The 24,038-nt window shown below is 45.1% G+C and overlaps 1 protein-coding gene across 3 annotated transcripts in view; it reads right to left on the reverse strand.

Moving 5' to 3' along the window:
* Nucleotides 1–360: 360 nt before the first annotated feature.
* The window catches only part of WDR59 (WD repeat domain 59), a 66,418-nt gene continuing 42,740 nt past the window's right edge, over nt 361–24,038 (reverse strand). For 2 of the 3 annotated variants that reach the window (XM_080937173.1, XM_080937171.1), the window contains exons 18-26: nt 22,828–22,981; nt 13,788–13,921; nt 13,048–13,129; nt 9,756–9,868; nt 8,436–8,586; nt 8,266–8,338; nt 6,786–6,912; nt 6,491–6,633; nt 361–1,067 (exon numbers count right to left, since the gene is read on the reverse strand). In XM_080937173.1, coding sequence (XP_080793299.1) covers nt 832–1,067; nt 6,491–6,633; nt 6,786–6,912; nt 8,266–8,338; nt 8,436–8,586; nt 9,756–9,868; nt 13,048–13,129; nt 13,788–13,921; nt 22,828–22,981 — 1,213 coding nt within the window. In that variant the 3' untranslated portion in view covers nt 361–831. The remainder of the gene's footprint in view (nt 1,068–6,490; nt 6,634–6,785; nt 6,913–8,265; nt 8,339–8,435; nt 8,587–9,755; nt 9,869–13,047; nt 13,130–13,787; nt 13,922–22,827; nt 22,982–24,038) is intronic. The other variant, XM_080937172.1, reaches the window with a different exon arrangement.

Here is a 24,038-nt window from a genome sequence, read left to right on the forward strand (position 1 = left end):
ATTTCCTTTGGGAGTCATGGGACTAATTCTAGTTGTGTCCAAAACAGTTCCCTTCAACCAGAAGTGCAGTATAAGGTGAGTCACTAAGACAGTCACTTTCTATCCATTCTCTCCCTCTCCCTCTCTCTCTCTCCCTCTTCTCTTTCTCTCTCTTTCCCTCTCCCTTTCTCCCTCTCTCTCTCTCTCTCCCTCCCCCCCTCAAACAAGTATAAACTTTTATTAGTTAAAGGAAAGCAGATGAAGAGAAACAGAAATTATATACAGCTTAAGAACTCTTAAGGGGCTGGAATGTAACTCAGTGGTGTGGCTGCCCACCAATATGGGCAGGCACTGAGTTCAAGCCCTGTACCAAGAAAAAGAATGTCTATTGTATATTACACTTTAGTATTGTATTTTATAAGGTCATCATCAACTTCTAAAGTCACAGATACCGTAGCTCACTTGATGACACTAAGAGCCAGTGTTTTTGGCTCAGGAGACTGTTGTGCAGCTAGTGTGTCTTTGTGCTGGCATCTGGAGAGCCCATTCCTAGTTCAAGGACAGCATCCTGAAGGCTGATGCTGGCTCTGGTGGCTTTTCCTCATGAAATCATCCACTGTGGGCTCAGCAGACAGTGCAGGAGCTGTGTGTCTGCTTCCCTTCTTCCGGCAGCCAAAGAGAAGGGAGTACAAGGGCTCAGTAGATGCTGTGACAGGACTATTCTCCATCCTAAATCTTCGAGGATGACCCTGGCTCTAGAACTTTCCAGCAACAGCAGCAGCAGCAGAGAGCCTTCTCCAGCATTTATGGAATCCTCTGGGATTTCTGGAAGTGCCATTGTCCCCTTTAAGTTCAGAAAGTGCTCTCCAGCAGGCAGTGGCAGCCACACCCAGTGGGACATACCTCCTGGGTCCGAAACCATTCCATCATGTGGCTTGTGTGGCCACCATGCCCACAGGTCAGGCAGAAGTTGGATGAACCCCGCACAGCCACATGGCAAATGGCACACTGGAACGTGAAGCCTTTGCAGATGGCACACTGGGTACCACGAACCTCACTCCGGCAGTGACTGCAGTATACGCCAAACTCTGGAAATGGGTGGACAAGAGGCAACATTAGTTTGGTTCTAATAAAAGCAGACTGGGTCTGGCTGTGTAAGGATGCCTACTCCTCTCAGGATCCTGACAGACCAGTCTTTTCTCTTTTCTCTCTCTTCCTCATGCTTTTTCTTTCTCCCTGGTCAACCAGGTAACTCAAAAATCCATTTACTGAGGCTGGAGAGATGGCTCTGTAGTTAAGACCACCAGCTACCCTTCTAGAGGTCCTGAGTTCAATTTCCAGCAACCACATGGTGGCTCACAACCATCTGTAATAAGATCTGATGCCCTCTTCTGGTGTGTCTGAAGACAGCTACAGTGTACTCACATGCATTTAAAAAAAAATCAAGCAATAAAAACAAAACCTCCATTTGGCTGTAGCCATTTTTATTTAACCAATAGCTTTAAATTAAGGAACAAGATTTGCCCAACAAAAGCTGGTAAATATGAGGATTCACTTGTAGGCCTAGACCTTGGGTACAGAATTTAGCATTAACAATACACAGCAACATATCCACTCTAGTCCACACCTGGCGCCATCGTCCACCCTCCTCTGCTGTCCACCTGCCTCGTTAATCCATCTGCCCTTTCTGGCTGCACTTTCCTCTCTTGCCAACCTGCAGCATCTGGAGTACGTTCCTGACTTGTTTTTTTTTGCAAATATCCTCACTCCTTTTCTTTTTTCCCTTCCCAGTAACACCTGGCCAAGCTGAAACCATGAAGTAGCCACAGCACCCGCCCACTGCACAGCTGCCCTGGGGAGCAGAGCCAGCGGAGGATCCTCATCAAAAGTGTGCTGGACTTTAAGCTCACTGCTAGAGAAGAGCCTAGGCATGGGATAACTCTGCTTTTCCTCCAGAAGCCAAGTGCTAGAATTACAGTTATGTGTGACCAAATCGGCTGAATTACTAGATTTTGTTTGCTGTCTGTTGATCTGGTGACACTTACAGAACAGAGAAAACTGGGCTTTCCCGCACAGGGAGACGACCGTTGTCTTGGGAACATAGAGGGTATTGCTCCTGAGGCACTTGCTGAGCCCTGTACTCCTCGGTGTGCAGCTACTTCCTCCAAATTCACATGGACTGGCTCCTCTGTACAGTTTGCAATCACTACTTATGTTAATGTTTTTGTCTGGAGTCTCTTCCAGAACTTTCCTACTCCCTTTCTGTGATCCTGTGATACTGTTTTTATTGGTCCTAGGATATACATTAATTCTCTTTTTCTTGTTTGGGTCTCATGTTGTCAAACTCAATATGCAGCTGAGCTCAGCCCTGAGTTCCTCTGCATTCTCACACCTGGCAATAATAGTTTTTTAATATCATTTATCTGTCTCATATTTCAAGCGCTGTGAACTGCGTAATACACACACACACACACACACACACACACACACACACACACACACACGCACACACGTCTGTTTCTTTCTGTCGCCTGCAGTCTTGCATGGTGCTTCAGAGCAGGAGATGTCAACAAGGCTTTGGCTGACTGATGGCTCATCATCTCCCTATCTCAGTGATTCATGTTTTCCTGAAAACTAATTTCAAAAGACAAATTGTTCCCGGCTATCATTAATCTCTTCCGGGTATGCTCCCTTGTATTTAGAAGCATCAAAAAAAAAAATGTTAAAATAGAATTTTGTACCTTTGTATTTCTTCAAGCACGTACACCTAGGCACAGCTTACTAAAATAACCTTGCTATTTAGTGTCAACTCTTATAAATATTGTTCTGATTTGTTTTCTCAAATGGAAACTAGAGATACATATGGCATACTGAGTTTTACAAATCTTATCAAAGCCCAGCACTCCCTGCCACTCCCTAGAGATCTTACCTACATATTAGGCTGTTTTCATTCACTGCCTCATCTCTAAAGACCACTTTATAAAGCCCGCTCCCCTACTCTCAGGAAATGAGTCTGTGTTTCATAAGAACATGTTCACGCAAATACAGAATGCACTTTTGAGTCTATTCCGCCCCATATCTCCCATCCCCTCCTCTCTACCCCACTCCTCTGTCCCTTAGGCAATTCCATTTCTACTATCATGTCATAGACATACGTGGTTTTATGTATATTACAATCTAGAATCCACAAGTCAGAGACAGTGTGTGATAGTTGTCAAATCTCCTGGTGCATCAGTCCCCCTGCAATGACAGCATTCATTCTTTATGGCTGAACGCAATTCCAGTGAGTACACACACGCTTTCTTTTTCCTTTATTTTTATCTTATTTGTATTGGTATTTTGCCTGCATGTATGTCTGTGTGAGCATGTCAGAATCTTGGAGTTACAGACAGTTGCAATCTGCTGTGTGGGTGCTAGGGACTGAACCAGGTCCTCTGGAAGAGCAGTAAGTCCTCTTAACCGTTGCGCTGTCTTTCCAGCCCCAGATTCTTTACCACTCCTCTACTGATGAACACCTACATTGGTTCTACAACTTAGCTATTATAAATCATGCTGCAATAATCACTGATGTGCAAGTATTCCCATGATATAGTGACTGAAAACAGGAAATGCAGCCAGGCGTGGTGGCACATGCCTTTGGTCCCAGCACCTAGGAAGCAGAGGGAAGCAGATCTCTGTGAGTTTGAGGCCAGCCTGGTCTACATAGTGAGTTCCAAGAAAGTCACAGCCATGTAGAGAGATACTGTCTCGACTCCCAAACTCCCCAAATGCACCCCATAAAAAAATAAAAGAGTAAATGCTTTATGAATTTTTCTTCCATGGGTAGGGGCCATGCTAACTTTATGTTAAAATAAAATAGATCTGCCAATTTTAGTGTGTTATGTGCTGTCAAGGTTGGTAAAAATCAATCAATCAATAAATCAATCAATCAATCTCCCTCCCTTCTTCCTTCCTTCCCTCCCTCCCTTCCTCCCTCCATCTCTCTGAAGCAAGATCTCTCTCTATGTAGCCCTAGCAACCTAGAAATTCCAATCTGGTCTAGAATTCAGAGGCCTACATGCCTCTGCATCCCAAGAGCTAGATTAAAGATTTGTCCCACCATGCCCAACACAAAGTGAATCCTTAAGTATCATATCCATGCATTGTCTATTGGTTTCCCAGAGTGGAAACTTCTTCTCCCCTCCAGTATCCCCTACCACAGACAGTACCACCCGGCCCTGCCTTCCCCAGCTCTGTTGTGGCTAGACCACATTTGGCTCATACATTATTTACCTAAGCAAACATTATTCAAGCCATGTCTATGACATGTTTCCTTTCTTGTACATTTTGTTTTTCCCAGAATTAGTAACTGTCTCATTCTTTCATTTGCTTAGTTTGCTATGTACTTATTAATAATTCATCGCCAAACTCTCCCTCAGATGTCTATGTCTTCTATAAATATACTCAACAGTGAAATACATGTGGCTATTTTTTCATCTTCTGTCCTTGGAGCCAGGGCTCCTGGAGTACCACTGGCACTAGTCTCTCTCTAGGTCTGTCATAGTGCGCACCCTCCATCCGTTTGCTGGTCCCTTCATTTGCTAGACTGAATCTAGCCCTGCTTAGAAACACTCAAAGTTTACTTTGCACATGGCTGATAACTCGGGCTCAAAATTCTAGGTTAGAAATTCTTTTCCTGAGAATTCTGGAGAGTCTCCTGCCTGGACATCGAGTTTCCCAGGGTTAGTCGTCAGAGCTGATGCTGTTCACTTTCTCTTCCTTCATATCTGAACTGTTTTCTCTTTCTGGAAGCTTCTAGGTCGCCTCTGGGTCCCCGATCTTTCTTCATTCATTATGGTAGATGGAGCTATCCAATCTGTAATGTGCTTCTGTTCTCTGCAGAGCAAGCTTACTGGTTGCTGTTCGACAAACGGAGAGGGGCAACTTGTGTTTCCTCTAAGGGTCATCAAACAAGACCTTTTAAATTTCATCTTTGAGTCCCTCCCAGGGACTCCTAAGCCATGGCAGGATTCTGTAATGGCCTGTTTCTGACTAAAAGCTCAGGGTTTAATTTGCTCAGGCTGTATGTCAGTTGCCAATAACTTATCCTTTCCCCAGCTCCCAATTTATTCCAATGTTACTTCTCCCTGTGCAGTTAATACCTTAAAAAAACAAAACAAAACAAAAAAAAACCCTGTGCAGAGGCCTGCCAGGGTCTACAGAGGAGGGGAACAGTTCAAGGTCAGTCGCTCCCTCTGGAAGTCTTCCATTGTCTTCCTGTAAGAAATCGCTGCTTCATTTCCTCCATGGCACAGTTTGGCTTCTCACCAACTCACTGGAGTCTCATCTGAGTCCTCCCCTTCCTCTTGAATGCTGAAGGCTCGTTTCTCTAAGGGTCCAGAAAACCCCTCAGCTGTGCTCCCTGTGTTCCTCCCTTCAACCCTCGGTCGGTTCCCACATAAGTACACTTTTTAAAGACAAGGTCTCACTATGCATCCCCTAGGTGGCCTCAAACTCACAGGGGTCACCCTGCCTCTTCCTTCTGAGTGCTAGGCTTAAAGGAAGGCATAGCTCACAATGTCTAGATAATACACGCACTCTGACATGCTGACATACCAACTGTACAGTGACAATCCCTAAGTCACCAGGTCCAGCTGAATACAATCTCTCCTGGGAACCAGATCACACCTGACTGTGCGGCAGTGCTCTTCCATTTGTTTCTGTCCATGGCTATGACACTGTTATGCGCAGCTCTTTAGCTGGAAACCCAGGGAATCGCTAAAGCTTTGTTTCTTTTGCTCAATCCATATCTGAGTTGTCAGCAATGATACTAAGCCTACTTCTTTGTGTTTGTTTGTTTTCAAGACAGGATCCCACTAAGGTAGCCCTGGCTGTCCTGGAACTCACTACGTAGGCCAGGCTGGCCTCAAATTCACAGAGATCCACTTGTCTCCCGAGTGTTGGCAGATGGCACCACTGCCCGCCTGAGTCTACCTCTTTCATTTTATGTGCATGGGTGTTCTGGTGCTTGTGTGTTTGCTTGCTAAGCATATGTGTGCAGTCTCCACAGAGCATGGAGAGGGCTTCAGATCCTCTGGGTAGAGTTACTGACCAAAGTGAGCCACCATGTGAGTGATGGGAACTGGACCTAGTTCTTCTAGAAGAACAACCAGTGATCTTAAGCCCTGAGCCATCTCTCCAGCCAGAGTATAGCTACCATAGTTTTTAACTGCTTAAATTTTCCCTCTATTCTGCCATGGGTTCCACTGTGCTTACAATGGGCTTGACAATAAGTGGGTGACTAATCATCTCTGTCTCCTGTCCACATTGAGCGCTATGTCCAAGACATGCTGTGATGACAGACAGTGCATCCTGTAGTGATTATGTATCTGCTATTTGCAGAAGCTTAGAATAGACTCAAACGCTTTAGAATCTTCTGCCTATAAATCAGCTCAACCTTCCAACCCTAAGGTTATAGGCAAACAGAGATCAGGGCCTTCCCAGCAGTGAAAGAAGAGACTGTCATACTCACCGATCCCTTTGTGAGGGTCAGGGGGGCAGGACACGAACTTCAGCACTTCTGCTCGCTTCTCTCTCAGACCCCAGCGGTAGAGGATCTCTCCATAGCACTTCTTAAAGTCGTCAAACTGCTGGGTATTGGCAGGGTCCAGGAGCCTGGATAAACCCAAAAGGTCCCGTTAGTTCCTTAAGAGAAAAGGGAGCTCAATACCTAATGGCATTTAAGATTAAACGCCACCTTCTTGAAGCCCAAGTGTGATTTTGAGGCTGGGAGCTTTGTAGCTGCCATAGGAGAAGGCAGTAGCTACCTTTTGTTCTTGTCGTGCTGGTCTCGCTCCCGCTCACGGGGGTCACTGTAGGTCAGGCTCCCAAAGCGGAGTTCTTCTGGTGAAGACTCTCCCCAAGGTGAAGATATGTGTTCTGTCTCTCTTCCTGCTAAAGAAAAGCAAAAGAGAAAAGAGATGGTGGGGGTGGGGGGGGATCAAAAATAGGAAGCCTCTCCCAACTCCCATTCCCAAGTGTATGTCCACTGGATTCTCTGGAAGCCAAATAAGCCAAACTCAAGACTCTGGGGAATAGAGCTCTACAGTCCCCTTTCCTAGTCTGCCTCTGTGTCTCGGGATTTATCACCAAGAGAACCTGGTAATCAAGTACACATGATAGCCAAGCAAATTAGGACATAGTGACACAGTAGAATTCTATGCAATGAATCACTATAGAGACCTGCTAAATGTCCTGAGAAAACCTTCACGATAAAAAATGAAAGAACACAGAATAGCATAAACCAAATGACTACCCCAGCCCCCTGCACACACACAGGGAGATGAGAAGAAAATGTTCTGGAATAGTAACACATGTTATTAAGTGAGAGACACTGAGATAGAAATCTTTCTTCTTTTCCTGATAGTTTGTGTTCTTTACTGGACATGAAGCATACATGCATGTTCTAGGGTAGGTGTGTGCATGTGTGTACATTAGTGTGTGTGTGTGTATGTATGTATGTATGTATACACAGATCTTTCTGTGCAGCCCAGGCTAGCCTCTTACCTTTGCTTCTAAGAGGCAGGGTCATGCTATGTTTCCCAAACTAGCATCAGATTCCTGGGCTGGGTAACCTTTTGTCTCAGTCTCCTAAGAAGCTGGGATTACAGGTGTATATTACTACACCTGGCTAGTGTTCTATTTTTATAATTATAAAAATTAAGATTATTTCAAAAAAATGTTTTGTTTTGCTTTTGTCTCTCTGTATAACAGAGCCCTGGATGTACTAGCCTCGCTTTGTAGACAAGGCTGGCCTTAAACTCAGAGACCTGCCTGCCTCTGCCTCTAGAGTACTGTGATTAAATGTTCACCACCACACCCAGTCTGATTTTTTTTTTTAATCCAGGTATTTACTTCATTCAGCAAACCCTATGGCCACCTGATTTCAGGCGGCTTTCTTTCTCTCCGCTGAAAGGAAACATGGGAAGAAATGGGTGGTGGATCTAGCAGATGAGTGTGGGAAAGGAGTGTGTGGACAAGGCACATGGAAGGATAAGGGGTAGGTTGCTGTGGTGAATGACGAAAGTCCCACTGCAGCTTTTCAAGCAAACCCAAGCAGCACAAAGACCTCCCAGAAACCAAACGCATTCAACATTCATGGCCATGCCTTGCTGGCAACCCTGTCCCTGATACCATACATGGAGAGAAAAGCATGGAGAAGGTGCACTAAGCTTCTATGTGAACAAGCCTCAAGAAGCCTTGGGAACAGCCAAAGTCCAGTGGGGGCTGTGTGATTCCCTCACCAACCTATGTTCCAGCCACCGGTGTTGAGCCCTGGATCTGACATGCTGGAGCAGGACCCCGAGGAGGTGAAGCTGGGCTGGAAGGACACATTGGCATCAGAACACTGTCCCGTTTCAAAGTTACATTTGGGGGGGAAACAGACCTCAGGGGAAGTCAGGAGGCCATGAACTCACATATCGACTGTGGGACACCACAAGATTAGAAGAACGGTTAGGGAAAGGCCCGAAGGGGTTCGGTAACCCCTGAGGCCGGGACTGAGCTTCAAATACGCTGCAGAGCATAGCCAAGGTCTGCACATCTCGGAGTTGGCAATAGTGAGCCAGTCTGCAAAATATGGGAGGAGAAAGAAGCCAAGAGGAGGAATGGGGGAAGAACTCTTACAGCCACAAAACTCCTGCTATGGGCCAGGCTAGAGAATTTTCTCACCTCCCCCTTGACCTTGTCAGAAACAGGGCTTCCTACAGATCCCCAGTCTCACCAACTGTGAGATGGGTCCCATTTATTTCAATAACAACAGTCTAGGTAGGAATCTGAAAGCTTTGTCTGGCATTCAGGCATGGGCTCTAAAACAACACAGCTTCTGCAGAGCCAAGCAGACTGACCTAGCATCCGAGAGAGGTGGGCCAACAATCTCATGCTCTCCGTCTCCCCAGCTCCAGGAAAAGAAATCTTTGTGGTAAGTTTCTGTATGTGTCCTCCATTTGACCTTATACTACCTGGAGCTGCTCAGAGACCACTGTGTCACCACGACATGTCTGGCTCCTGGATTAAGTACGAATGATGAGGAATATGTTGACCTTAGGTTTTCTTCCCCTTCATCCTCAGGACCTCCATGGTAGAATATGAGCTCAGGGACGGAGAGGACTCTGTCCTGAGGCTTATGTAAACTGAGTACGGCAAACTCTAAATCCCTGCCTTAAGGACCAGGCAAGGGGAGCATAATCTGCTGCCCCAGGGTTGCTCGACCAGAAAAGACACAAACCTCAACTTGAGGCAGTGGGTTTTTTCTGCCCGGGCCCTGAGCCTCACTGTCATGAATACTTGAGTGGTTTACTTGCTGCCTTAAACATTATTTTATATGGTCTGACTTAATGTATTGTGGAGTAATAAGTTGGACATAAATCTGATACTTTTATGACCTATCAAACAGGGTCCTGGTATTGGTAGAACGCGAACACCACCACACAGTTCTACTCTTGTTCCCATGAGCCGAAACACACAGCACCTTGAAGACACACTTACTGTCTCCAGAGCCCCGTGGTGTGAGTGAAGGCCTAAGGCACTCTAAAGAGCACTGGACTCTAGTGAGTGACAAATGTTACTTAATGCCTCATGCCACCAGAAGTTCATTCCACACAAGGGCCATTTCTGTGATAAAAGCAAAGGGCCTTCTTCCCTTTTCACCTCTGGGCTCTGCTCCCCTCATCCCGGTGGGGTGTTTACAGACCTACAACCCCTCCACTCAGTTTCCTCACTTAGCTCTCAGAACCTACAGGGACTCCAGCAGCTGTCGCCCAAACGGATGTCGAGCCCAAGGTGTTTCCAAATCTGGGTCAGACTTCGGACCAAGGCAAAGGTCTGTAGCTACTGTAGCCAGCGACCAAACCTAGACAGACCAAAGAAAGATGCTCAAATTCAAATCACTCAAGAGATGACTTACAAAGGGGTCCCATCTGTCTACCCTCTTCTTACAGCCCGAAACCTCACCACAAGGGTGGAGAAAGCTGGGGCTGGCAGAGTTCTAGGCTCCACTCAGACTCACTGCGTTAAAGTGGATGTGTTAACAGTCCTCAGAGACAGGATACTGTAAAGCTGAGAAACACTAGCCTTAAAACTTTCATTAAAAGCCAAACATGGTGGCTCATGCTTGCAACCCCAGCACTTGGCAGGCTGACAGCCAAGAGTGGGAAGCGAGGCTACACAGTGAGTTTTACCCCAGCCCACACTACCCGGCAAACCTCAAAATAAGGGAAAACTTCCATTAAACAAGCTTCAGAGAATAAACAGTATCCCAATTCAAGGGGCCAGCTTCTTCAGCACTCTTGGCCTCTTCTGATGCTTCACTGGTGAACTGGATTTATAGAGAGCAAACCAGAGCAGTCCACAACCCACTGAAGACCTGCTCTTTGTGCAGTGGGTGGAGAACCTTGTCACCTCCATTACAAAAGTTTTAGGGCCCTCTTGAGCCTAAGAACAGGCCAAGAACTAAACAAGCTTGGCTTTGTTTATGTTGACATGAAGTCTGATGATCACCCAGGCCTCAAACCTTATGGGGCTTAGAATCACCACACTAATGTCCATGGGATGTCTATTAAACCCAAGGCCTTCACTGCCCATCAGAAAAAGCCCCAACCCCTTCCCCTTGAGACCTTCAGAAAATTGAATGCTATTTTTGGAAAACCTCTTCTGTTTTGTTTGGTTTTGGAAAAGCAATACATTGTACCCACTACCTGGAACCCAAAAGGAAGAAGACTCAAACTTTGAATCAAGTTTGTAATTTGAGATGAGCAAGCAAATACAAACGCTGAAAGGCAAACATCAGATATGTAAAATACTGGCATGAGGGCAACATACCAAAAACTGACATGCAAGCACTGCTCCAAGGAGGGACATGCAGTTTACACCCTTCACCAGGGAAGCCAATGTCTGCCTGGGGCAGGACAGGTTTTCTGCCACAGCTGACAATTGAGTTGTTAGTGTCTCCCTCCATAACACACATTTCCTAAAGGCCTTCCACAGAAGGTGCCCTCACATTTATTTCTCTGGTAAATTCGAGGGGCACACACCAGGAAGCATATCTTGATCAAAGGCAGGAAGAAAAACAAAATTCTTGGAGCAGGAACTGTCACTCAGGTCATTTCTGTCTTTAAACATCATCAAGCCACAGACGACAATCACAGAACAGCTGTGGAAATGTACAATACGGAGAGCAGGCATTTCCAGTGACCAGACAGCTAGAAGTCACACACTTTACTTCGTTTACTATCTAATGAAGTCTGAAGTATTGTACTGTTCATTTTATAGCAGGGACCTTGAGGCTCAGAAAGACTGAGTGGCTTGCTGGGAATCACACACAGAAAAAGTGTCAGGGCCCAGAGGTCAAGCAAAGTGTGCCTGAAGACAAGAGTCTCCCCACATCACTGAGACTGGTCTAACCTTCTATACCAATTCTGTCAGAAAAGCACTGGGGGAGGGGAGCTGAGGAGAGGGAAAAGAAAAAGGAAGCTGGGGGTGAGGAAAGAAAGAAGAGAGAAGGGACAGAGAGTGCAGAAGGGAATAAGAAAGAGGGAGAGAACTCCCCACTGAGAGAATGTTCTTTGAGACTGTGGGTCAGCTTTCACTGATCTCACCACCCAAGTGGGGGAAATTCTTCAGGTTCTCACACTACAAACCCCACTCAAAGGCCAAGGGCCTGAGATAACTTGCCTGGGGTGTCCTCTAGGACTGTGAGCTGGCCTCAGCCTCCACTGTAAATTCCACGCTGTTCCTATTAGCTCATTTTGCCTTCTTAGTATTCAGTCTGGTGGGTGGGGCAGACGGAAATAGATTAAATCCACGAGGGAGTTTTGCTTTAAAGGGTTTCCAGGAGAGATGATGTGATATTCATTACTAGATGAATGGAAAGCTTAGGGATGTTTTTAATCAAATGAAAATCAAGAGAAGGCCTTCGTGTTGATTTATTTAGTTATGAGGGAAAACAGTGAGCTCCTGGGAGACCTGCTAGTCACTTCCAAATCTCAGTGTAGTCATCAACTGGAGAGCAGAGAGAAATAAAGACAGGACGCGGTTGGCAGTTGCCCAGGACTGATGAGAAGAACCGACTGAAACTCAAGGGTTTGTTCTGTGGGTAATAAAAGCACTCTGAATGGTTTCTATCGAGAGCTCTGACAACACTAGAAACACTAAATATCACATTTTAAGTGGGCAGACTCGTAATGTGCAAACTGTATCTCAATAAAAGAGAACAAACAATACATGGGAACCTACAGAGATGAAGGAAACTGACATTTTATAAATATGTCATATTTTATTATTTAAAAATTTACGATTTTAAAAGTATGAGTGTTTTGCCTGCAGTATGTATATAATACGCATGCCTGGTGTCAGAGGAGGCCAGAATAGGGAGTTGGAGTCCCTGGGACTGGAGTTAAAAATGTGAGCCACCATGTGGGTGCTGGAAATTGAGTCAAGGCCTTCTATCAGAATAGCCAATGCTCCGGCCATCTTTCCATCTCTCCAGCCCCATGAAGTCATATCTTAAAATTGAACATCTCTACCTTGAAGTACACTCTGGTAAACCTTCTTAGGAAATATTTTTTAAAAATTTAAAAAAGTAATTGAGGTGAAATGGCAAAGGCACAGATTCTCAAATTTAGGGAACAGCAATCACTGTGGCACTGAAATAGAAACATACATAGTTTAAGGGAAAAAAAAAAACACTTAAAGATCTCCTCACTTAACACTAATTTAGAAACATTACCCATAGGTAGCAATGGTGGGGCTGGCCTATAATCCCAGTACTCAAGAGGCAGAGAGGCAGGCAGATCTGAGTTAGAGGCCAGCCTGCTCTATAGAGTGAGTTCCAGAAAGGGAATGGAGGAAGGGAGAGGTAGAGAGGGAGGGAGGGGGAGGAAAGGAGAGAGGGGAAGAGGGGGAGAAGGAGGCTGCTCCAGCCCTACAGACTGGCAAAGAAAATAAAAAAGCAACTTCAAGTAGGGGGCACACCCTATCAGCATCACTGACAACTGTCAAGGCCAGAATCTCACAAACAGGGATGGACAATACCTGGACAAGATCCTTCCTTCCAACAAGCATGGCAGAAGTGGCATTCTTCTGACATGTCTCCTGAGTATCGTTCACATTCAATCTGAAATTAAAACAAACAAACAAACAAAAAAAAGACTAAGAAGGTTTTTACTTGAATTTCCCAAGAATTCCTCCCGATTTCACAGCCTAGAAAGTGCCTCTCAGGTTGTCACTCAAGATGCCTCCTCTATGTGACAGGGAGGAAGGGCTAATTAGAGGCGGTGCTACAGGCTGTGGGCTCCCAGGAGGAGGCAATAAAGGAAAGTACAAATTAGCTACCTGCTTTTCTGTGGTGGATTTAAACATGTGCAAACTAACTGTGATTTCCATCTAAAAGAAATCACTTTCTGTTACACCCCCCTCCAACTCAAGGACTTAGGGGACCTACAGGCCAGCCTCCACTCCTACAGTTGTTCAATAAAAGAAGGGTCTAAATGCAGCTACTTAAACTGGCATGCTAGACCCAGAACATAGGAAGAGATCATTCTCATGGGGCCAAGGTCATGCTTTCAGTTAGGTGAGATCCTGGGTAAGGAGGGCCCACTGAGCTGGTTCCTGACCTGCAGAAAGTGAGGGAAGAAATGTACAGTTTGTGGCAATTTGTTAGTCACCAAGAAAAAAAAATTAACACACCGAGTTTCCCCAAATCATCCAAAACTTTAAAAAGATCTGCAGCTCCTAAGTGACACGCCCAGTGTTGCCTGTGATCTTGGACTTACATGTACAGCTCTCCCAGGGACTTATGAACGGGAAGGAGGCACGAGACATCCTGGATGACGACCTTCCCAGCAGCCTTAATGGGTCGGTTGCCAGAGTCTGATCCTTCCCTCTTACTTTTCCATCTCCTTGATTTCTAGGGGAGATGACAAGATGTGACAAATGGGGCCTCGGGAGAGTGTAAACCTACAGTTGCAGAGTACATCATATTTGGGTCATTGGTAATTTGCAGAGACTTTAAATTATATCATGCCCACAATTACATGAATCAGCATCTGTAGGAAATAAAAGGGTAACAAATGGCCCAAAGCTCTTGATCCAAGACCCTCACAGGGAAACAAGCACCTACTGCGGGGCCATCTACATTCTGCAGGTGCTCAAAAATAGATACTAGGAAGCCAGAATTAATTAATTAATTTTTAAAATAGCAGGTAAAGAAGTTAGTAAAGACCCCCCACAAAAGGGGATGGAGGACTTTAGAGTGTCCAGTACTAGGTTCAAAGTTCTTGCCTGAACCGATTCAAAGGGTTTTTTTTTTTCTTCATAGACAGTTCCTACAGGGTTTGTTGATATTTTAATTCAGACACGACAGGCTCTGCAAACCTTAACGTATGAAGACAGAGACACTTGGCAGCATAAGAATTGCCTTGTTTGTAGCAGGCCTGAATTATTTCTACAAGGTCATTTCCGAAGGTCAGAGATACTTAGTTGGGGTGAGTGAGTAACAGACATGGGAGAGCAGGGGCACATGTTTCAGCTCCTAGAGCTGTCCCAGGAAGGGGCTTGGAGGAATGAGAACTGTCCTGGGAAACAAAAGGTAACAGAGTGTCGCCCCATCTGGTATCTTCAAAACGACAACCAGTCATGGGAGCAACGTCCTATTTTATTTCCAAAAGTTAAAAAAGAGGTCACCAAAGTCACTTGACTAAGCAAGGGAGCAACACTTATTAACAGGGAGGCATAAGGAGAAACTAATAAGGGGCTCTGCAGTTCGACCTCAGAAAACTAAGGCACCACATGTTCTGGCTCAATATGGCCCCAGGCAATTAACCCTAGTTAATCATTTGCTGTGGGTTTAGTCTTATGCACGCCAATCTTTCTTTTGCTTAATGGTAACCTGTGGCTAATGTTGAGTTCTGCTATCCAACCTCATGAGATCAGTAAGGGTATAATGAGAAGACACAGGTACAGACTGCATACACTTAACACTGCAGTTACTGGGAGTAAGTGGTCAGGTCGTCACCATTCACTTTTCCACTAGTGAGTTTTGTGTAATTACTCTTTCCAGAATCTGTCTACATCTAAATCCATTTCAAACAATGTTCCAAGTGTCCACTGGATCAACTTGCCATATTAGTCAATATGTCTTGGGACCTACTAAATGTGAGCCACCTGGGTTTCAGGCAGGTAAGGGCAGTAGGTCATTTATGAACTGTTCATCTTAACTTATCACTATCAGTTTGGAGCCAGGATCCATTTGATCTTAAGAAGCAGTAGTTCCATCACTATTTGTTCATTATCCACACTTCTTGATTCTTCAAAGCAATGGGGGAGGAGCCTTGACCTGTTATTACGGGGTAAGCCTCCAGACCCCTACAGGCCCTGATTTCTCAAAGAACAATAACTATGTCCATACTCCAGAACTACTATCCTTTTATCCAGTTGGGGTCACTCACATAAGGGAAGGACATGTCAGAGTGGGCTGGAGCCAGGCAGTGTTAACTGAGACAAGACAGAAGTAGCCACAGGAGCATGCAGTGCACGGCCGGCTACAGGGGTAACAGTGTACGACTGTTCAGAGCAGCACAAAATGCTTCATTAGCTGGGAACTATACACCCAACAGTCCCTGACAATTGGCCATTTCAAAGGAGATTTGGAATGCTAGATTTAAAAACAAAACCAAAAACAACTCTGAGTATGTGAGATAGTTCAGTGGTGGCCAATACTTATTGCCAGACCCGACAGCCTGGGATTGATCCCCAGAACCCACTTAGTGGAAAGAGAAAACGGACCCTCATAGCTTATCCTCTGACTTTTTGCAAGAGTGATGCATTTACACATGTGCACATGAGTGCACATATACACGTAAGTGTAAAAAGCTTCCCTTTTAATTTCTAGGCCAAAAAGATTCCATATGGAAGGGAATGTGATCATTTAGTATATCTTCTGGGTTGGACAGAAGGCTTCTAAAAACACTGTGAACATGAAGTCACTGTGGCTCCTTGGTACAAAAAAAAAATGGTAAGAGCTTGAACAGTTTAGCAAACTCACAAAAGCTCATCTAATTATACAGCTGAAAGAAATGGAGACCTTGTGAAGGGCGGACGGGGCCTGCTAGCTCTTAGCATATACTGAAAATAACCATGCTTTTCTGACTTTGAAAGCAAACCTAACAAAAGCATTTTACTAATTATATGAAGGCTTGTGTGCCAGGAGGAGCTCATTTGCAAAGGAGACTCACTCACTTGGCAACAGATACTGGAACAGGTCCAAGTGTCCTGATATTTGATTCAGGATTTAAAGACTTTTCTGGTGTTACTGTGTGTTAGTTCTTGTTCTGGACTGTTCATGCAGTTCACTGCAGCTCCACGGGAAAGGGGCAGAACCTCCATTTTGTAAATGGAGATGTGTACCTTATACGAGGTCACAGTTATAGAGATAAAATTTAAATAGGTCTATCAAGGTGGTGTGTGTGTGTGTGTGTGTGTGTGTGTGTGTGTGTGTGTGTGTGTGTGTTGTACGCATGTACATGCAGAGGTCAACTTCTGGTGTTTTCCTCAATTATACTATTGAGGGAGTGGGCACAGAGTCTCTCACTGAACCTGGAACTCACAAGATTGGGTTAGACTCCAGTACTCGGGCTACAGACACTGGCCTGATCACTGGGCCTGGCTTTTATATTGGTGCTAGGGATCTAACACAGGTCCTCACACTTGTGTGGCAAGCATTTCACCACCTAAGCCATATATCCTGCCCCAGCTAAGCCTGTTTTCAGTACTGAATGTGATTTTAACAATCAATAAAGGAAAAAATTAAGCCCTAACTAATGTTCCAGGAAATGTGTAAATGGTATGATCTGTCTTTAAGCAGATCAGTGTCAGGACATAACGACACTGACACTTGGTTCTGGTGATGCTGACCCTAAAGCATCCTTCTGTAATTACTTTTCCTGTTACTTCTCTCTCAAGCATTGTGAGTGCACTCTGCTAACCCAGGGTACTTTGCTGAAGGCCTGATTTTCTCCTTAACATCTTGTAGGCACTCCAGGAGTCTTGTATGGCTGTTAACAGAAGTACTTACCAGGATTTCTATTGGGAGGCTTTAGTTTTAAGAGAAGAGTGACACACAGTTTTCCCTGGGGTGAGCTAGATTCAGACAAGGATGTTAGGTTTCCAGCCGGGCTTGAGAGTGTGCACTGCATGCATGTGTATGGATGTGTCTGTGGATCTGACCTTTTGTGGGTTTATTAAGATTAGGCATCTAGAAGAAAAGACAGAGTCCAAAGAGATGTCTTAAGACTGACTCTTCTCCCATTTGCAGACAATCCAAATTGCAGGGTTTACAGAGATCAGTAAAACAAACAATTTCGAGCTGTCAGTTTCTTGAAAGGCATATTCAGCAACCTTCTGCCACATCCCTCAACAAACTTCCAGGAATTTCCATCTGATCTGTATTGGGTGTTACAAGACAACTGTGGAACATCACACACAGTTGCCTCACAGTCTGCAATGAAGGAGGTTCCCCAACATAAGGTCACGGTAATTGTAGCTGCTACCAGGGATAAAATTCTAAGGGCAGTTATGGGACAAACAAAAGCACCAGTGGTTTTGTTTCTGTGGGGTTTTTGTTTGTTTGTTTATTTGTTTGAATTTAGCAAAGAATAACTTAAGACACTGTTCAAAATCCAACAAGGGCAAAACAGTGGTGGCGGTTCTAACGTCTCCCCTTCAGGTTACAGGGATCATTCAGGGAGCCACCAAATGGCCAGTTATTCTAGAAATTCAAATGTAACAAGGCTGCCTAAATGAAGATATAAATTTTTAAACAGATGTTAGCTGAGGCCTTCTGTCCTAGATGTCCCTGATAAGAAGAAAAAATAAGGTTTTCAGAGAGTTTCCTACAACTTTGGGTAATAAGAAACATTCTACCCCAGCTGTTCTCTCTAAACCTAACTTTCTCCTTCATACGTTCAAGTACTTTAGAGGTCTCTGCTGTCTGTGTAGCTGCCAAGTGACAGTGCCACGTTTTTTCCCTTGGGCGTCTCTGCTTGTGGAGAACAGAGACACAGCTGAGGTGCGGCTATTCTGTCCAGGTCAGGGAAAGGCTCCGAGGTCTACCACTTTGCCCCTTGCCTTCCTGCACTGCTCCAGTCCCATTCTGATAGGTCTCAAGGTGGATTCCTTTCTGTTCTGACAAATGGGTACATATGGGAGGCAAGGTCTTTCACTGCTCCGTCGACAGAAAGTGCCCTTCCTCACAAATGGCATGGGAAGAGAAACAAAGCAAGGTACACAGGTTATTGCATGATGAGCTCTGGGAGACCCCTGTGAACATCCTAGAGAGGTGGTTGTGGAGGATGGCAAAGAGGACAGGGAGGAAGGGGCTGGATGGAGGGAGCCACTGAGTGACAAGCACTAGCCAGCTCTTGACTGCACCACTACCTGTTACTGCTACAACCTGAGGCAACATCAATGCCAGTAAATGGGTTAAATGTAAAATCAGCCCAAGAATAAGCCACCAACCGCTTCGCAGCAACCCCATCAACAATGCATAATCAGCAGAGTGGGCAGGAAGCCAAATGAGCTCCTATTTGAAGAGCGGTGGGAAATGGGCTTCTAGAAACCAGTGAAACTCAGCAAGTGAGCCGGATGGAAGCAACTTTTTGAGAAAAAGAGGCCATACTGGTGGCTTGACCTGCAAGCTGTTGAGAAGTGGTTCTTGCCACTCTGGCTCCTGGTTTCAACTGGTTTTTATAGGAAAGGAGTGTTGGTCTGTTGTTCTAAACATTCTTTATAGTAAATAAAATTGATACAAGGCCTCAAGGCTGTCTTGAGGACACCTTGGCACTACTAAAACATGAAGGGGGCGGGAGAGGAAGACAGAGGAGGGGAGATGACCAATAGGAATGAGTAGGAAAGGGAGGAAGGAAAACAGAATGTCCATAGCAAATTTCATTATGAATATAAAATGCCAGCATAAGAAGAAAAATTTGCTCTAAAAAAAAAAATACCCAAAAGATAAAAACAGATCATGCAGCATGCCACTGAAGCACGTAGGTCTTCCCTCTCTGCATCAGACCAAGACTGTAAAAACAGAGACTAAGTGGCAAAAGCCTCTTCTATCTTCCTCTGCTCCCCCCATGCCAAAGGCAGGCTTTTGAAAGCGCCATGCATTTTGCAGAAGTGCCCCCAAGTGATATCAGGTGAGCTAAAGCCATTTGATCAGGGTGCCTTCCAAGAACCCAGTAGTGAGTTTCATTCGCAAAGAAGCCCATTGGTGACCCTTGAGTGTTTACCCATTTGAAATACCATGACTGGCAAGGAAGCAGACCTTGGTGCCTGCCCCCCAGGGAGAAAAGTTTACTGCCGCTGGTCCTAAACACCAGCCAGCCTGTCATTCAGGTTCCTCAAAGCCAGGCAGGTGGCATTTTATTCTTGGGCCTCTGGTAGAGACAGGATTAGTCAAGGAGAGCATTTGCACAGCGCACAGTACCGGGAAGTCGTTAATTGCTTGTATGGACCAACGTCGCCGGGCAGAGCGAGGAGACATCTGTGCGTGAAAACGTTACACCCAGGAAGAGGAAGAAAAACACCAAGAAAATTAAAAGGGAAAAATATAGAATAAAATGAAAGCTTCCCCCACATCTGATGGATTTTTAGGTATATATGCTGCAAAATGGGAACTGGGGTGACTGAACAGGCTGAGCCTAAACATGGGGGCGTCTTTGCCCCTCCCCTCCCCCAACCCACCTGCCTCAAGCCCAGCTTTAGTTTTGTTGCCCCTTAGTCACTGTCCAAGATATAAGGAGGCTGATGTCACATGGCTCTGACAAAGGAACCCAGATGAAGGTATGAGGGACTCTGGCAGAGCTAAGGTCCTGCTGCAAGTGGAGAAACAAGCAAAGAGTTTCCCTTCAACCCACAGGTATAAAGAACACAGCAGAGCATGCTCTTGTTCCTACTAGGCTGTTTCCAGTATGGCTGAAGGGTAGGGGGGAGTGCAACGGAATGTCTTAGCACCAGGGCTGCAAAGCCATTTCCTGAACAATGCCAGGGGACAAGAGGAGCTAAGCTAAGGAGGGCACTCCCTGGGCACTCCAGTCTGGCATGGAGTAGGCAGTGTGCCACACTGGTCGTGGAGATCAGACCCTATCTGTTAACTTAAAGGCCTCTTCAGTTACTTTCACGAGAGCTATGTTAGTAACATCAACTGAAGCAGAGATGAGAGGCTGCAAAATTTGAAAAATGCCTATAGGTCTATTTATTAGAAGACCCAGAATAAGCAATATTTCTTTGGCCTAATCTGTCCTTGGGAGTATCTGCTTTCTGACTTATGAGACTTGACAGGTCTGTAGGTCACTTACACTTAAGTTTTTAGTAGCAAATGTAATTTCATCTAGAGAACACTGGGTGAATGTAAATTCAACCTAAGTCGGGCAGATTAAAAACACAGGAGAAATAAAACACAGCCAGCAGGGAGCTGACGAGACTCTGCAAGCCCAGTGCGCTTGCTCCTTGCAAGGCCTTAACACAGGCCACCTCTGTCCTTCTGCCTCCCTCACAGAATACTCTCAGGGCAGAGGGCTAGAAGGATATACAGGTGCATTCGAGAAAAATGTGGACACAGGAATTTCAGTTAGCCAGAAGCATTTCCAGAGCAAGGTGGTAATATGTAAGCATTTCTCCCAGGAGAAAAGTCCTCAAGATCCCGACCTCTGTGAGGAGGACGAGGCCACATACGGAAGAGAGCAGGGGCTTCCACTGCCTCAGTCACCCTGCCCTATGTAAACAGAATAAAGCGTGAATAAGCCTCAGGGAGAGATACTCACAAACTGACATTTGTTTTGGACATCTAAATACATTGAACCACATGAAACTTTTAGATCAAAAGTGGTAAAATATAAGCAAGTGCCCACAATTTATCTTCATAATTATTATATGCCATTCTTTAAAATCTCTTCCCTCCCCCAGGGCTCCTGGTTCTGCCTCTTGACTTGGGTGCATGTTAATTCCCTAAGCTACTCATTTCTGACCAGCTAACGTCACTGTGTATACATCAGTGCAAAGGTTGCATGCTACACTGTGATTTAAAAAAAGTGCTTTTCGTTGTACTTGGCTGCTGTGTAAAACAAACCGTAAAGGCTACTTTCTGTCCGAGCAGACGACTAGATCAGCCCCTTTCCTGTGGAGAGGCAGCGCTCTAGGAACTGCCCCACACTGAAATCTCACAGTCCTTTCTAGCTGCTAGGATGGTCAGCCACATGCTCTCTTGCTGCTTCTTCGTGAACACAGAGTAGGTGGTGAAAGGGGCCAGACCATTGTAAGCATGAATCCGGGCATCACTGGTGCCTGTCTCACGAGCACAGGCACTCTGACATGAGCACAAAGCCAAATATGTACACAGTCTGTGTTAGCCAATCAAACTGCAAGCAGGAGGGCCAGCACATGACACAAATCAAAGAGGCATCCAGAATTGCCTCTGACTTGGGGATCTCTTCAAACTGGCCCTGATACTAAATAAAACCCCATTTACCTAACTGTCAACTAACTGCTCCAACTATCAAATCTTCTACCTTGCAGAAAAATGAGAAACTAATTGTTTTAATGTAAATGACTTGGGGGAGATAAAGTTTGGTGGCTGCTTAAGGGAGGTCTGTGACAGAGAGAGGAGCAGAATCCCATCTGGGGGCTGGGGAGAGGGAGTGTGGAGGACTGAAGGAGGGCATGAAGACAGCTAGCACCATATCCCTGTTTGGCCAGATGGCTTTGCCCAAGATTGGTCTATCCGAAATGTCAGCTGCTGCCCATGAGCCCTGGGACGAGTCAGAGCTGGTCAGCCATCAGGGAGCTGGAGGAGACTCCGCTGCAACACATGTGAAGACACTTGCAATACCTGATAGAGAAACTATTTTTTGTATTTTAAATTTCCATTTTTAAAGCAAATTTTAGTTACTGACGGTCATTATTCCTGTTTTATGGGAAACAGTATAGAAGTCATAAGGCCAAATTTGTACAGTAGGTCAGCAGAAATACTGACTGTTTAGATTGTCAGTGTTGAGGCCTGGTTCTCAGCTTGACAAAAACAGACTTCTAGGTGTTCCCAGGTTCTGCAGGCTCCTGAAGGCTCAATGCTAAGTACTTTAGGGTCATTGCATTCCTTAAGAAAATCCCAGAAAAACTAGGCATGGCGGTGCACACCTTTAATCCCAGCGTTTAGGAGGCAGAGGCAGGTGGATCTCTATGAGTTCTAAGTCAACCAAAGTTACATAATGAGACCCCATTAAAAAGAGGGGTGAGGGGGGATGATTCAGATAATTTGTGTACCAGGTGATCCACTCAATGAGACCTGGAAGTGTAGACTTGAGTAGAAGTGGGAAACCTTCTAGGGATCAACGTCACACGCCACAACTACAACATCCCATCCCCACTGAGATCTCCACTTTCAGAAGCAACTCTGGGGTGCTGACAGGCACTGGGATATCATGGGAGACCCAGAGTTAAATTATCTACCCCAAGTATGGAAACCAATTCAACGAATGGGGACTGCCAGGACAGATTCTAAGTGGGGAGCAACGTGTACTTATAGAACAGTGTAAGCTACACATCACAGTGTAGTGTAAGAACTAACCACTTCTACCCCATCGTTTACAGTAGTGCAAACCAACTGAGAGCGGCAAAGCGATGACCGTTCCTACATAAACTGACTATGAAAGTGAGAGACCATGAAGGGATTACTAACTGAACTACTGTTCATGGCTCACGTGGACAGAAAACAAGAATGCAGTAGGGCTAAGAATTAAAGGCAATTGCTCAGACACTTACCCGTTCCTTGTAGTAGAAGGAGCTGATGGAGACCTGCTCTTTCTCACTGCGAGTTGGGCTCCCACTGTACAAACGCAGGTTCCCAGGGGCCTCAGTACGGATCTTCATCGGTGCAATCAAGCCAGTGTGATAAGCAGATAGGGCTGAGAGAGATCTGCGGTTGAAATGAGAATTGTCCATACTGACTGTATTCTCTCTACTTGAGTATGTTTTTAGCACTTAATGAAACTGAGAACATGGACAAGGGAAGAAAAGGGGAATCCAACACACACACACACACACACACACACACACACAAATGTAAAAATCATTTGAAAACCCAGGGCAGTCTGAGTAATTAAGAGAAGGCCTGTCTTTAAAAAAAGTTGAATAATTTAGGAACAACTGTAATAAAAAGAGTCATTAAGGAAGATACAAGACAATGGAGAAACACTATACAAGGGCAGGACAAGACTCTACCTGTTAAAATGTCAGATTTCTCTCCATGGATGCACAGAGTCAGTGTAACTGCAATCACAACATAAGCAGGCACTGCAGATACTAGCAAGCAAGCTGACACAATTTTACAGAGGTGCAAAGGCCTAGAAGAGCCAACAAAAACTAAAGGGAATAACCTTCAGGAATGTGCATTGCCAAACATCAAGACTTACCATAGAAGGCTACATTCTGAGCGACGAGACACAGGGAGGGATGTACTGAATAAGAACAACTAGGGTGCAGAAACAGCCAATTTTCACCCATGAAGGAAGGCAGGCTGCATAAACAGTGCTAAAACACCATTTATTCCTATTAAACGAAACAGATGTCCACCCTTATACCATGCCATAAACAGCAAAGAGATCAAAACGGACCATGGAGTCTAAATGAGGAGTATACAGACTCTCAGAAGATACACAAGGCATCTTTGTGACCTCGATGCAGATTGAGGCTTTTTTTCCCCTTTTGATACAATACAAAAATCGCTAACCATAAAATTAAAAAATGATGAATTAGGCAGCATCAAAATTGAAAGCCATATTCACTGGACATTTTTTTGGGGGGGGAGGAAAACCAACCATACATTAGGACAGAGTCAATACATATATTCAGCAAAGGATGTGCAATCAAAATAGATGCTACCACAAATAAGGAAGACAGTGCAGCACACTTGAACAGGCACATCATGAAAGATGATGCCCAAATGGTCGAGAAGCACACAGAAGCTGCTCACA

Source organism: Micromys minutus (assembly GCF_963924665.1).
Source record: "Micromys minutus genome assembly, chromosome: 24".
Classification (NCBI taxonomy): Eukaryota; Metazoa; Chordata; class Mammalia; order Rodentia; family Muridae; genus Micromys; species Micromys minutus.